The sequence below is a fragment of the Mesocricetus auratus genome, unplaced genomic scaffold (assembly GCF_017639785.1).
Source record: "Mesocricetus auratus isolate SY011 unplaced genomic scaffold, BCM_Maur_2.0 Super-Scaffold_100011, whole genome shotgun sequence".
NCBI classification, from domain to species: Eukaryota; Metazoa; Chordata; class Mammalia; order Rodentia; family Cricetidae; genus Mesocricetus; species Mesocricetus auratus.
The window spans coordinates 82,865,859-82,880,598 of record NW_024429195.1 but is presented as its reverse complement, the minus strand read 5'-3'; the positions used below and the strand labels follow the sequence as shown (position 1 = coordinate 82,880,598).

The 14,740-nt window shown below is 42.8% G+C and overlaps 1 protein-coding gene across 3 annotated transcripts in view; it reads right to left on the bottom strand.

The window, feature by feature from the left end:
* Nucleotides 1-1,500: 1,500 nt before the first annotated feature.
* Prdm4 (PR/SET domain 4) overlaps nucleotides 1,501-14,740 on the bottom strand; it is a 29,747-nt gene continuing 16,507 nt past the window's right edge. For 2 of the 3 annotated variants that reach the window (XM_005083799.4, XM_005083800.4), the window contains exons 8-12: nucleotides 9,870-9,955; nucleotides 8,755-8,882; nucleotides 7,546-7,860; nucleotides 5,843-6,011; nucleotides 1,501-3,359 (exon numbers count right to left, since the gene is read on the bottom strand). In XM_005083799.4, coding sequence (XP_005083856.1) covers nucleotides 3,050-3,359; nucleotides 5,843-6,011; nucleotides 7,546-7,860; nucleotides 8,755-8,882; nucleotides 9,870-9,955 — 1,008 coding nt within the window. In that variant the 3' untranslated portion in view covers nucleotides 1,501-3,049. The remainder of the gene's footprint in view (nucleotides 3,360-5,842; nucleotides 6,012-7,545; nucleotides 7,861-8,754; nucleotides 8,883-9,869; nucleotides 9,956-14,740) is intronic. The other variant, XM_013123357.3, reaches the window with a different exon arrangement.

Here is a 14,740-nt window from a genome sequence, read left to right as displayed (position 1 = left end):
GGCACTGTCCTATGGCCTAAGACCCTCCAAATATATACATATGAAAGAAAATCTTAGGAACAACAAAATGCCACACAGGTGCCATCCCACCCACTTAGGTAAATAATCCACTGGTGGCCACAGAAGCCACTGCAGAGCTGCCTTTCACACTGCTCACGACTGAGTTCTGGAAGCTCCTCCTCCACACTCCCTGGAGACACGGTTAGACAGTTGCTAGAACACTGGCAGTCAGCTAGTGGTGAGTGAAGGAAACTCTTGTCTAGTGGTGAGTGAAGGAAACTCTTGTCTAGTGGTGAGTGAAGGAAACTCTTGTCTTGCGGGCATCCATTGTGTTCCTTCTACGTAGGTGCTTTCCCAAACTTGGCTATTCCTGAAAGTTCACCAATCATTGCATTGCAACTTGGGAACCTCATTTTAACTTCAACTAAATGTTAAAGACAGTTAAATCCATATAAACCCAGGGAGCGGCCATCCTCAGGAGGCAGATGATGGGATAATGTAAAATCGTGTAACTGACAGACTTCAGACCCTGGCTGTGTGTATACAGAGTGGTTTCCTCAGGAGGAGGTTGATGGGATAATGCTATTTCTACACAGGTCACTGGTCTAATAAGGCGGGTAAGACCCAGGCTATGACATGCTGCCTCTAAGGTCACTCTGAACCTCAGCTCAGCACACATAAAAGTGTGAGTAATTCACTTAAGGAACCACAAGCATAAATAATAAGGCATTATGGATGTTTCCAGGCTTCAGTGCATTAAAACTATTCTAACTTCCAGTGCTTAGGACTTGCTAGGCTACTGTGTATGAAATTTATCTCAGGATCTTTACTAACATGAAAAAAATGTAGGCATGTATAAGACACAGCATCAGTGACACTTAAGGGCTCACTAGGTTGTGTAAAGGTCACAACCTATCATCCCACAGTAAATCCCAGAGAACTTTCAACTGAGCCCACATTTACATTTACCATACTCTTCCTGATCGTTTGACCGCTGGCCCAGCAGCAATAGTGGACAAGAGCTGCAACTAAGTAGATAGGTCTAAGTCCTGTCAAAGGGTGGTGCCACTTCAACTCAGGAGCAACACTGTAAACAATACCTGCTACACCCTCCTAGCAAGGGTTTCCTGCCCTTCCTCTTGCTTTGGTTTTTTGGTTATTTAACTAGTTTGAGGAACATCTCTGTGCAGGGCAATAAAGGAGTTTAATCACATGTATGCTCCTGAAAAACGGGACAAATTACTTTGAGCGCTTATGGTGATGGGCGAGGCAGTTACCCCTAACCACCCACAGCACCTGCCTTCAGTTGTAGACCTGCTAGTTTCCAAGGAGACAATAAAGGCCCTGCCCTAGGAAGATGGCAGGAGAGGCCACAACTCCCAGTAGTGTAGTTTATCGAAGTACCATTACATAGAAACAATCAGGATAGGATTTCAGAGCTAAAAACTTGCTTCTCTTTTACCTTTGAGTCCTTCCTCCACATGACTGAGAAATTCCATATTTTCATTAAAAAAATTTAATTCTTCCTAAAGGAATACAGATTTGAATGACAGACATTCATCCTATAAATACATCAGCAGCAAAACCTTTCCCGCAGAGGCCTTCCTCTACTCGAGCCAAGGAAGGTTGTACCCTTGAGCAGGAAGACATGTCCATCAATCCTGTCAACTTCAGGATGCTTCTGCTTCTTGCCAAAAGCTGGCTATGCCTGCTCACAGGGCCCTGAAAACAGACCCAAATGGTGACGGATAGCCTTCTCTGTCTTCCAAACCCTCTGCTGTCCTCTACAGTCAGCTGGTGAGGAGGACCTTTAGCAAGGAAGACAATGGAAAGCATAACTGAAACCCACCAATGCATTTGGATCTACACGCTGCTTTCAGAGAGCAACATTTTAATGGTTTTCATAAAGTAAACCTACTTAAAAGCTCACTGCCTTCCTCCCTCCTACAGGCTGAAGTACCAGTCTTGTCAGGGGAGTCCATGTGCACTTGCTGACAGGAGACTAGCCAGCAGGCACTATTTGGGCACTGATAGTTTCAGGTACTCTCTGAATGATGGAAAGGCTTTCCCAAAGACAGACATGGCTAGACCGCAAAGACGTGCATGTATACATAACCAGGTGGCTAACCTTGGCTTCCACTGAAGGTGCTTTTCAGGGCCTTGTCCTCTACCAATCACTATGCTCTGACCTATGACAGCTTTACGGGCCCCCAACACCTGCTGATGGGAAACAGAATCTTAACTCTCAAGGGCCCTGAAGGTATTATTTCTTTCTTTGTTTTTTACAATGAATCACAGTCACTGAATACCTGCACTGCTGTGCTACAATTCTCTCTGTGAAACGCATACCTTACAACAGTGCATACATAATATGTGGTCAACAGTGGGGATGGCTGGGGTCAAGTCATGTTGGCTGGAGGGAAAAAAAAAAATGGAACAATGTGAGATAAACCTGATTTGTATGAAGAAAAGGCCACGCTGACTCAGGCAGGCATAAACACATCTCCCAAATTACTATCTAAGTAAAAACTGGCATCAAAAGCTGGCCCTTTCCTTGCCAACCATTACTTAAAAATAAGACAGACACATGCCTCGTCTCCAGTCCATCTTAAAGAATCCATTTGGATATTCTTCCGTAAGTGCTGTAGCTATCCTGCTCAGCCCACTTTTGACAGTAGGCTGGAGAGATCAGGAAGCAGTCCACATTAAACCTCCAGTGAGCTGGTTTTGTGTTTTCCCAATGCATGGCCCGTCCAAAGCAGTTTTCCTTTTATTTGTGTGTGGAGAGAGACTCATCTGCTGAGTAAACTGGCATCAAAAGCTGGCCCTTTCCTTGCCAACCATTACTTAAAAATAAGACAGACACATGCCTCGTCTCCAGTCCATCTTAAAGAATCCATTTGGATATTCTTCCGTAAGTGCTGTAGCTATCCTGCTCAGCCCACTTTTGACAGTAGGCTGGAGAGATCAGGAAGCAGTCCACATTAAACCTCCAGTGAGCTGGTTTTGTGTTTTCCCAATGCATGGCCCGTCCAAAGCAGTTTTCCTTTTATTTGTGTGTGGAGAGAGACTCATCTGCTGAGTAAATAGCACTATTCATCCTGCAGTCCTCCGTCCTCATGGAGTCTGTGAGATCATCATCTTCAGAGTCGTCGTCGTCGTCCTCCTGTGCTGAGGAACTGGAGGTGGGCCCTTTGCAGGTCTTCAGGTGGCGAGTGAGATGGTACTTGGTTAGATAAGCCTTTGTACATTTTTCACAGACATAATCTCGCTTTCCTTCATGGGAATTAAGATGCTTCTTCAAGTGGTTTGTTCTCAAGAACAGTTTATCACACTTCGGACACTTGATCTGGCGTTCTCTAAGAGGAACACAAGAACATTTGCTTTGGGGCTGTGCACGACAAACCACACACTCCCTCATCTAGACCACCTCTGTGGGACTTTCCCTTCCTACAATACTATGCAAACAGGACCATTCGGTATACATTTCTTTCACTGAATATGAAGTCTGTGAAATTCACTCAAGTTGTACAAATACCTATAGTTCCTTTCCATTAATATCAAGTATTTATACAGTCTGCAACTGGCTTTTCTGGTTCTTAGTGAATATTCTGGTGGCTTTCAGTTTAATATCCTCACAAGCAATGAACATTTCTCTATTTTTCTGTTTTTCTGATATATACCAAGGGGATATATACAGGAAAAATATACTTGGGTCAAAAGATTCACCCATCTTCAAGGTCAAAGATGATGACAGCTCTGCTGGTGTGCACCATAAAACTACAGCTCTAGCCCTAAATAGATTGTATCAAAAATACTGTGTCATTTCTGGAGGACCAAACTTGAAACTAACCAACAGGACTAGCTGCAGAGACTAGAAACAGACATGTGCCCCGATAAAAGGAGAGCTATAGGGACACATGACAAGGGACCACAGATTACATCAAAAGCTTTATAGAACTGTTAGGGCTTGGGGATGTAGCTCAGTGGTAGGGTACTTGCCTAGCATGTGGAGGACTCTAGATGTGATTCATAGCATACCATGTTTGACCTTCACAAGGACAGATGCGAGAATGAAAACCAAGGCGAGCAGAAGCTCAGCTGGAACAACACTTCCTTCCCCACACAATGACAGAACTGTGGTATTCAAGAAGAAGTAACACCCTCTCCGCCAGAGACACTGAAAAGCAGCGCATTCCATGGTGGGCTCTTCTGCGAAGTGCCCAATGCCCAGTTGACCATGGCTGCATGATTAGAGAACTTCCATGACCCAGAGAGCTTTCAAGCTCTCACACTATACAACTTATACCTTATAACTAGTCTAATTTTCCAAAATTTCACACTAGCAATGAAAGTAATGAAGACTTTGTTGAAAATGATCCTTAAAGGGCCAGGAAGATGGCTCACAAAGTAGGGCATTTGCCTGAAGCCTGACAACTTGAATTAAATCCCCAAGACCCACATGGAGGAAGGGCAGAATCCACAAGTTGTCCTCTGATCTCCAAATGAAAGGAGGGAGGGAGGGAGGGAGGGAGGGAGGGAGGGAGGGAGGGAGGGAGGAAGGAAGGAAGGAAGGAAGGAAGGGAGGGAGGGAGGAAGGAAGGGAGGAAGGAAGTCCCTCTGAGAACTATAGTGCAGATCCTGACTCTCAGCTGTGAAGTGTTTCTGGTCATACTGTGATTAGAGAGCAGACAAAAGAGCTAAAACCCAAAAGATTCTTTAGAATCTAAAGTTTACAGTGAATTCTCCCTCTTCTAACACTTGCTCAAAGCTTAGGACAACAAAACCATAACTACGTTACATCTGTCTATTACCACTATGACTAATGCAAGAGTGACCATTTCTTACACCGAGATTACAAGCCTAGGCAATCTCCTGCCTGGCATCCCTTGAAACTCCACAACCCTTGAATTACCCTCTCTGTCCATGGTATTGTCTTTAAGAGGCTGTCACCAAACATAACACCCTTTCCTTAAAGTCCCTCAGGGTTTGCACAACTACATATATAACACTACTATTGGTAAACTAAACTCTTAAAAAGTTCAATTATTTCTCTATTAACAACAACTTCAACACACACACCCTCAGCACCTTAAACAAAACAACTGCTCTACTACTTAGCTGCATTACCAACCTTTTAAGATTTGTTTTATTTTATGTGTACAAATGTTTTGCCTGCATGTTTATCTCTATACCACTTGCCTGCCTGGTGCCCAAAGGCCAGAAGATCATGCTGGATCCCCTGGAATTGGAGTTATGGACAGTTGTGAGCCTTCATGTGGGACCTTGGAATATAATGCAATTTTCTTTCTGCAAGGGCAGTCAGTGCTCATAACCACCGAGCCACCTCTCCAGCACCCATTTATTTTTGTCTGACTGGCCTCTAACTCACAATCTGCCTGCCTGCCTCAGTCTCCCGAGTGGACATGGTTGTAATATACTGCTGTATCAGGCTAAAGTGCTGCATTTACATATGGTCTTCAAAACCCCTTGCAACACAGCATGAACTTGGAGCTCTCTGAGGGTAAGACAATTGTCATTCACCTCTGCGTCTCTATCCCCTAGCAAACACTGAGCATCAAGAGGTCATTTAAAAACTTATAAGTGAAATTAAAAAAAAATTGATACAAACTGATGCAAAAAATGTGTAAAAGTAAGATCACAAACAGGGAAGTGAAATCTTTCACAAAAATACCCACACACTGCTTGGCTATCTGGGACACAGGAGGCAATAACCTGTTGAAGGACATGGAGCAGCTGGCTGAGCATCACGGCAGGTACAGGGAGGCACACGCAATGCACAGCCCTCAGGCAGCGTCCTCACGGCAGGCAGGACACTTACTGTGTGTGGGTGAGCACGTGCTGCTTGAGGTCCTGCCTCCGCATGAACAGCTTGTCACAGTAATCACACTTGAGGTTCTTCTCGCCCGTATGGATGACCATGTGCGACTCCAGATGAGCCTTCTGGGTGAAAGACTTGTCACACAAAGTACACCTATAATTCTTCTGACCTGCAAATTAACCCAAGACATCACACTAAGAATAAAACAACTACAGATTCTCAAACAAGCAGGCATGTTTGGAGAAGCAGCCCAAGCAAGAATTCAGCAGAACTGACTCATGTCTGGCACTTCATTCTCTAGACTGTCTACCTGAAAAGTCTAAGCCATTCCATTTACAGCCTAAACTGAAGCTGGCAAAGCCAGAATGACCTCCTAAGACATTTACCTAAGTACATGCATGTTTGCAGTTAGCATATTGTATTAACTTTGAAGAAGAAAAATTATAATATCAGCGCCTACCAAATTTAAAAGAACACGGAGTTAGCAACGTAACAGTGACAGAGTGCCTGCCTAGCATACCTAGAGTCCTGGATTCAATTTCCAGCCCCACATTACCTAGGTATGGCAGTGCATGCCTCAGAGCCCAACATCTGGGAAGTGGATAAAGGAGGGTCAGAAAGTCAAGGCGGTGCTAACCCATTCCTTTAACCTCAGCACTTGGGAGGCAGAAGAAGGCCAGTGAGTTCCAGGACAGCCAAGGGATACACAGAGCAACCCTGTCTCAAAAACAACACACACACACACACACACACACACACACACACACACGAAATTTCAAGGTCATCTTCAGCAAGTACAAGGCTAACCTGAGCTGAGACTCACTTCAAAAACAGAGGTAACAACTCACAAAACCATAGCAAATGTCTACGGGCCAGTATTTCCCCTCAAAATTTCCTTCCTTCCTTCCCCTCCCCCCTCTTTAAAACACAATATGATCCTACACGGATGATATCAAATCAAATCTTTCCAAGTATATTTAAGGGGTTGGCAAAACTTGAGACGGGGGGGGGGGTCCCAGGGGAGGAAAAGAGAGAGAAAAGAAAAAGAAAAGGTATTGTCAATGTTTTATCAGCTTCTAGAGAACACATGGTCGCTGCTCCAACTACCCAGTCTTAATAAAACGGACTGAGGAGGAATCTTCCTTCTAGCGATTTGTAGAACAAATGAGTCAACCAAGAAAGCTAAAACTTCACTGGTTATTTTGTAGTGTGTATGAGGAAACTGAAGGGCCAGAGATGGGCCAATGGCTAGAAGCAGTGGCTCACTGACTCCGCTCGCAGAGGGCCTGGGATCAGTTCCCAGCACCCTATGGCAGCTCACAACCATCGGGAACTGGAGTTCCAGGGGTGCTGCCCTTTGCTGGCTACCACAGGCACTGCATAAAAGTGGTATACACATACATGCAGACAAAATATGCACACACATGAAATACAAATGAATCATGCTTTAAGAGACTGGTTTACACAGAGTTTAGAGTGGGAGCTCGGACACTCTGATGGGCTCCCTTCGGTTGAAATAGAAACACAGGGAGCAATTTCTGATTACTAATTAAATTCTTCCTGGCTCCTTCAAGCTACACATTACACTCCTTTGTAATTGAAGTTACACCCTTAGTAGCCTTAGGTTTCCTCCTCATGAGGCTTACCATCCAATGGCATCCCACCTCCAGCCATCTGGATACTCTGTCACCCTGCATGCTCACCTGTATGTATTTTGAGGTGTGTCCGCAGGTTGCTTGGGTCGCTGAAAGCCTTGCTGCAGAAGTCACACTTGTGGGGCTTCATGCCCATGTGGCCCATGAAGTGCACGTGTAGCTTGGAAGGGGACACAAAGGCCTGGGGGCACATGGAGCACTTCCACTTCCTCTCCTTGCTGGGGCCTGGCCCAGGGCTGCTGCCGGGGCCCTGGCCAGCCAGATGGCTGTGGATGTGGCTGCTGAGATGAGCTTTGAACTCCGAGTAGGAATGGCACTCTTTCCCACAACTACAGAGGTGCACATCCGGGTGCTCAGGAACACCTTTAAAAGGTAAACCAGTGTCTCCCGCTACTTTAACTTGAAAATCATTCTTGACATTAGTTACTAATGACGAAAAGACATCAAAGAATTCCCCCTCCTACCAAAATGTCTTATTTGCGCACTGCCTTCAAATTAAATGCCTTGTTTAGGGCCACATTCCTGTCACCTAAAGCAGTGCACACAAAAGCACATGGTAAACATGGTTAGTAAGGTCTTTTTCCTGGAGAAAAGATTTACATTTTCAAGTGTCTTACACAGACTTGTAACTATAACACAGTGAAAATGGGAAAAAAACAAAAAAACCACAGTAAATCAAACCTAAGGGATTTTGATAACTTTAAAGAAGTTCAAAAAGGCAGTTTTGGGAATTTACAAGCCCTGATTCAAAGTCCTACAACAAACCTTATTTATTTGAAACAGTAACATTAACCCAGCGAAGAAAGAACTAGAGATTTCTGTCACCTTGCACACAAAGCTAACAGCTTGCTTTCATAAAGCTACTAGTGTAAAATCTGTAGCAGGAGGTTTGTTTATACTGTTGTTCTGAGACTGCCAATGGACTTAAGCCTTGATAGAGGTGGAGTCCACATCCCGCTGGCCATAAGAAACCATATGGGTTTTCTGGGAGACCCAGATGGAGACCCAGAGAGAAAGAAGGAGGGACTCGGAGAGATTCTCGTGTCTTCAATCGGGGAAGGTGGACAAGAGGGGCCAGCCGGCTTATTGTTTCTCCCTCGCTCTGTGAATCTATCAGATTCAAGCCCTAATCTGACTCCCAAGCTTGATTTGTTAATTAAACAATAAAGGTAGCTGTAATAAAATCATTACCAAGCTCTCTTCCTGGTCACTGACAGTACAGCACTAGGCACATGATAACAAGTCTTACAGACTTACCCATTTGTTGGGCATAATCCCGGCTATAATAGAAAAGCAGCTCATTTTCAGGAGGGATGTCTTGGGAGGTACAGAAATAGATTTTTCCATCATGGGGATAAGCCACCAAATTCTGTTCTTCACGGTTCCTACATAATCACATGCAATACATCAAGTGTAAGAGAACATATCTCATGTTGCTGAGGCTGGTTGTAAACTTCTGGCCTCAATTAACTTTCCATTCCTCCCAAAAGCTAGGGGTACAGGTGTACAACACCACACCTAGCTAAGGGTACTTTTATTCAGTGCTGCACATCTAGACAAGCAATCCTACCCATAAGCTAGATTTCCTACCCCAAATATAGTAATTCGTATATATACACTAAATGTGTCATGACCTCTATAGAGGAATCAAGTAGGAAAGCTTAGATGAAACTATTTTCTCTATCATTTCAGTAATTCTTACTTGGATATACAGGTGGTTATCCTTTATAGTCAGAAACACCAGTCTTTCACTAGCTGCAAATGAGTATGTAGGTAGGCATGGGCAATTCACACCTGCAATCCCAGCTGAGCAGGGCTGATTACAGGAGAGCTTCTCCAAGTTCCAGGCCAGCCTCATGCACATAATGAGATCCTATGTCAAAGATAAATAAAATGACGTGTTCCTGTTTGTTTTGAGACAGGGTCCCAATCGTGTTCAGGATAACCTAGAACTTGCTATGTAGCCCAGAGTGGCCTAGAACTTGCAGAGATCCTCCTGCCTCAGGCTCCCAAGTGCTGGGCACTGGGTATCATAGTTATAAGTCACAATGCCCGTGAAGTCTTAAAATTTCTTTGTGACAAATATACAAAGATAGGAAGCTAACAAATGAACTCAAGTGAGAGCCTGAAAAAGACTGTCACTGACCTGAAGAGGCATTCACTTGCAAACTCGTGGATGAATGTATTATTCCTCATTGCACCAGAAGTTGAAGAAAATGTTCATCAAAAAAAGACATACTCTGCTTTACAGTCACCCAGTCTGAGAAGAAGGCTTGGGCTTCAAGCATGTCAAGGGTGGTAGCTAGTATCCCAGCTCGTCCCTCACCTAGCGGGATGGTAGCAAGCCCTTACTTATCTACATGCCCCCTTACCTGGCCTTGCGCACAAACATCATCCAATTACACTCATTTTCATCAGCTGTGATGATGCAGAGTTCTAGGACACCGTTATGGTATATCTGCCAACGGAAAGCAAGCAAACATGCCAAGTGAGCTGAAACCCTTCCGTTAGAATGACATCATTCTTGAGTACCCTTTGTCTGTCTGTCTGTCTTTATCAACACAGCCAGATGGGTACAGTAGGACTGTCTCCCAAGGGCGAGGACCACCCCCACCCACTTTTCCAGGCAGACATCAAAATTAAAGGCCTCTATGATGCACTGTCTCCGTGTTTCAATTCTGTACTCATCATTCCTTAAGATTCTATGTAAATATGTTACTAGTATAGCTACTGATGTCAAAACTTTATATTCCCATCAGGAAACTAGAGAAATAATTGCAGCTGATTCTACAACTATTCCCTAAGCCAAATATTTAAAGAAAGAATTTAGTTAATTAAAAATAACTTTTATGCCATGTGACTTTAATCCCTGCACTCAAGAGGCAGAGGCAAGTGATCTCTGAGTTTGAGGCCAATTGGTCTCCAGAGTGAGTTCTAGGACAACACCCTCTAGCATCCCTAGCTTCAGGTGAGCTTGGGTCCCCCTGGGACCACTCCCCCGCCCAGGCCCCACTCCCTCAATCTTCGGGGGGGGGGCCCCGCTCCTGGCATCCAGAGGACCCACCCACACAGGAAAGGCATCAGTCCTTCCAGACCCCACCCTCCAGCTTCTCCAGCTTCAGCTTCAGGAAAGAAGAATAGTGGAGACAGAAAGACCCCACCTGCACCCACTGGAAGAAGATATGGGAAGAAGACAGAATAAGAGCTCACTCAGCAATAGAAAGACCAACATGACTAACAGAATCTAGAGAACCAACGCCAGCAAGACCTGAAAAGCACTACATAGATGAAGCAGAAGAAACAGCTGACCTAACAAGGGTCAGCTCTTGAATCCCAGACTGATGCCTGGGAATCCAGCATGGGGCTGATCAAGACCACCTGAATGTGTCAGTGAGGAGGCCTAGGCAATCTATTGAGCTTTGGGTAGTAGATCAGTATTTATCCCGGGTATACAAATGGACTTTGGACTCCCATCCAACAATGAGAGATGCACTCTCACCCTGAACTCTTGGGGGAGGGTCTAGGCCCTGCCCTGGATGAAATGACAGACTATGGACACCCCCATGGAGGGCCTCACCCTCCTTGGGGAAATGAGGGGATATTGGGGGGGGTTGGTGGGAGGGCACAGGAGGAGGGGAGTGAAACGGAGAGGGACCTGGAATTGACATGTGAAGCAAACTTGTTTCTAATTTAAATTTAAAAATAATATATATAGGGGCTGGAGAGATGGCTCAGGTTAAGAGCACTGACTGCTCTTCCAGAGGTCCTGAGTTCAATTCCCAGCAACCACATGGTGGCTGACAATCATCTACAATTCAACCTGGTGTATATGTAATAAATAAATCTTTAAAAAAAGAAAGCACGTTATGAAAAAAAATATATATATATATAATTTTATGAAGACGATAGAGACCCTCAAAGAGGAAACGAGGAAATCCCTTAAAGAAATAGAAGAAAAAACAAACAAAAAATACATGAAATGGACGAAAAGACGAGCCAAAAAATTCAAGAAATAAACAAATCTCTTAAAGAATCTAAAGAGTACCAAGAAAAAACAAACAAATGAAGGAAACAACTCAAAAAGTTGAAGGATTGAAAACTGAAATAGAAACAATAAATAAAACACAGAATGAGGGGATACTGGAAATAAAAAAGCTGGGTAAACAATCAGGAACTGCAGACGTAAGTATCACCAATAGAATACAAGAGGCAGAAGAGAGAATCTCAGGTGTTGAAGACTCATTAGAGGATATACAGTCATCAACCAAAGAAAATCTCAAAACCAACAAATCCCTAACACAAAATATCAAGGAAATATGAGACACCATGAAGAAGCCAAACCTGAGAATAATAGAAGAAGGCAAGGAAATACAGCTCAAAGGTACAGAAAACATATTCAACAAAATCATAGAAGAAAACTTCTCTAACCTAAAGAAGGATATGCCTATGAAAATACAAGAATCTTACAGAACACCAAATAGGCTGGACCAGAAAAAGAAGTCACCTCGCCATATAATAATCAAAACATCAAGCCTACAGAATAAAGAGAAAATATTAAGAGCAGCTAAAGAAAAATGCCAAGTAACATATAAAGGCAGACATATCCAAATTACACCCGACTTCTCAATGGAAACTATGAAAGCCAGAAGATCCTGGACAGATGTCCTACAAATGCTAAGGGAATGAGGATGGCAGCCCAGACTATATTCAGCAAAGCTTTCAATTACCATAGATGGAGAAAACAAAATATTCCATGACAAAGCCAGATTTAAACAATATGTATCCATGAATCCAGCTCTACAGAAAGTGATGGAAGGAAAACCTAGACCCAACGAAGGTAACTACACTCACAAAGACATAGGCAATAGATAATCCCACTTTACCAAACACCAAAGAAAAAGGGAAGAGAACCTACACACAATTAACACTACTACCAATAAATCAAGCACAAACAAGAATCATCAATCAATGGTCATTAATATTCCTCAATGTCAACAGTCTCAACTTGCCTATAAAAAGACAAAGACTAGCAGAATGGATACCAAGACAGAACCCATCTTTCTGCTGTATACAAGAAACACATCTCAACTTCAAAGACAGACGTTACCTCAGAGTAAAGGGTTGGGAAAAGATTTTCCAATCAAACGGACCCAAGAAACAAGCTGGTGTAGCAATCCTAATATCTAATAAATTAGACTTCAAATTAAAATCAATCAAAGGGATGAAGAAGGACATTTCACATTCATCAAAGGAAAAGTTCATCAAGATGAAGTCTCAGTTTTGAACATCTATGCCCCAAATACAAAGGCACCCATATTCGTGAATGAAACATTACTAAAGCTCAAATCGCACATAACACTCCGCTCTCACCATTGGACAAGACCTCCAGGCAGAAACTTAACGAAGAAACAAAAGAACTAATAGAAGTTATGACCCAACTGGGTTTAACAGACATCTATAGAACATCCCACCCAAACACAAAGGGATATACCTTCAGTATCCTATCAGACCACCATGCATTAAAATTAGAATTCAACAATAACACAAATCGCAGAAACCCTACAAACTCATGGAAATTGAACAATGCACCATCCCTGGGTAAAGGAAGAAATAAAAAAAGAAATTAAAGACTTCCTGGAATTCAATATATAAACTTATGGGGCACTCTGAAAGCAGTGCTGGGAGGAAAGTTCATAGCTCTAAGTGAAGTGCCCACATGAAGAAACTGGAGAACAGTCACACTAGAGAATTAATAACCCAACTGAATGCTCCAGAACAAAAAGAAGCAAACTCCCCCAGGAGGAGCAGACGCCAGGAAATCATCAAATTGAGGGCTGAAATCAATCAAGTAGAAACCAGGAAAACATTGCAATGAAACAAAGAGTTGGTTCATTGAGAAAAATCAACAAGATAAACAAACCTTTGTCCAAATTAACCAAAAGACAGAAAGAAAGCATGCTAATTAACAAAATCAGAAATGAAAAGGGGGACATAACAACGGACACTGAGGAAATCCAGAGAATCATCAGGGCATACTTTGAAAACCTGTACTCCACAAAATTCAAAAATTTAAAGGAAATGGACAATTTCCTGGATAGATGTCACTTGCCAAAATTAAATCAAGAACAGATAAACAATCTAAACAGACCTATAACCCTTAATGAAATAGAAGCAGTCATCAAAAGTCTCCCAATCAAAAAACACCCAGTCCCAGATGGCTTCAGTGCAGAATTCTACCAGAAATTCAAAGAAGAGCTAATCCCAATACTCCTCAAAGTGTTCCACACAATAGAAGCGGGAGGCTCACTGCCAAACTCTTTTTACAAGGCTACAATTACCTTGGTATCCAAGACACAACTAAGAAAGAGAACTATAGACCAATTTCCCTCATGAACATCGATGCAAAAATACTCAATAAAATACTAGCAAATCGGATTCAAAAACACATCAGAAAAATCATTCACCATGATCAAGTAGGCTTCATTCCAGGAATGCAGGGATGGTTCAACATTAGAAAATCTATCAATGTAATCCACCATATAAACAAACTGCAAAAGAAAAACCACATGATCACCTCACTAGATGCTGAAAAAGCCTTTGATAAATTCCAGCACCCATTCATGATAAAGGTCCTAGAGAGATCGGGGATAACAGGAACATACCTGGAATATAATAAAAGCAATATTCAGGAAACCAACAGCTAACGTGAAAATAAATGGAGAGAACATCAAGGCAATTCCTCTAAAATCAGGAACATGACAAGGCTGTCCACTCTCTCCATGTCTCTTCAATATTGTACCAGAAGTTCTAGCTACAACAATAAGACAACAAAAGGAGATCAAGGGGATACAAATAGGAAAAGAAGAAGTCAAGCTTTCACTATTTGCAGATTATGTGATAATTTACATAAGTGACCCGAAAAACTCTGCAAGGGAATTCCTAGAGCTGATAAACACCTTCAGCAAAGTGGCAGGATACAAGGTTAACTCAGAAAAATCAGTGGCCCTATTATATACAGATGATGAAGTGGCTGAGAAAGAAATCAGCGAATCACCCTTTACAATAGCCATAAACAGCTTCAAATATCTGGGGATAATGTTAACCAAGGAAGTGAAAGATCTGTATATTAAGAACTTTGAGTCTCTAAAGAAAGAAATCAAAGAGGATACCAGAAAATGGAAAGATCTCCCATGCTCTTGGATTGGTAGGGTCAACATAATAAAAATGACAATCTTGCCAAAAG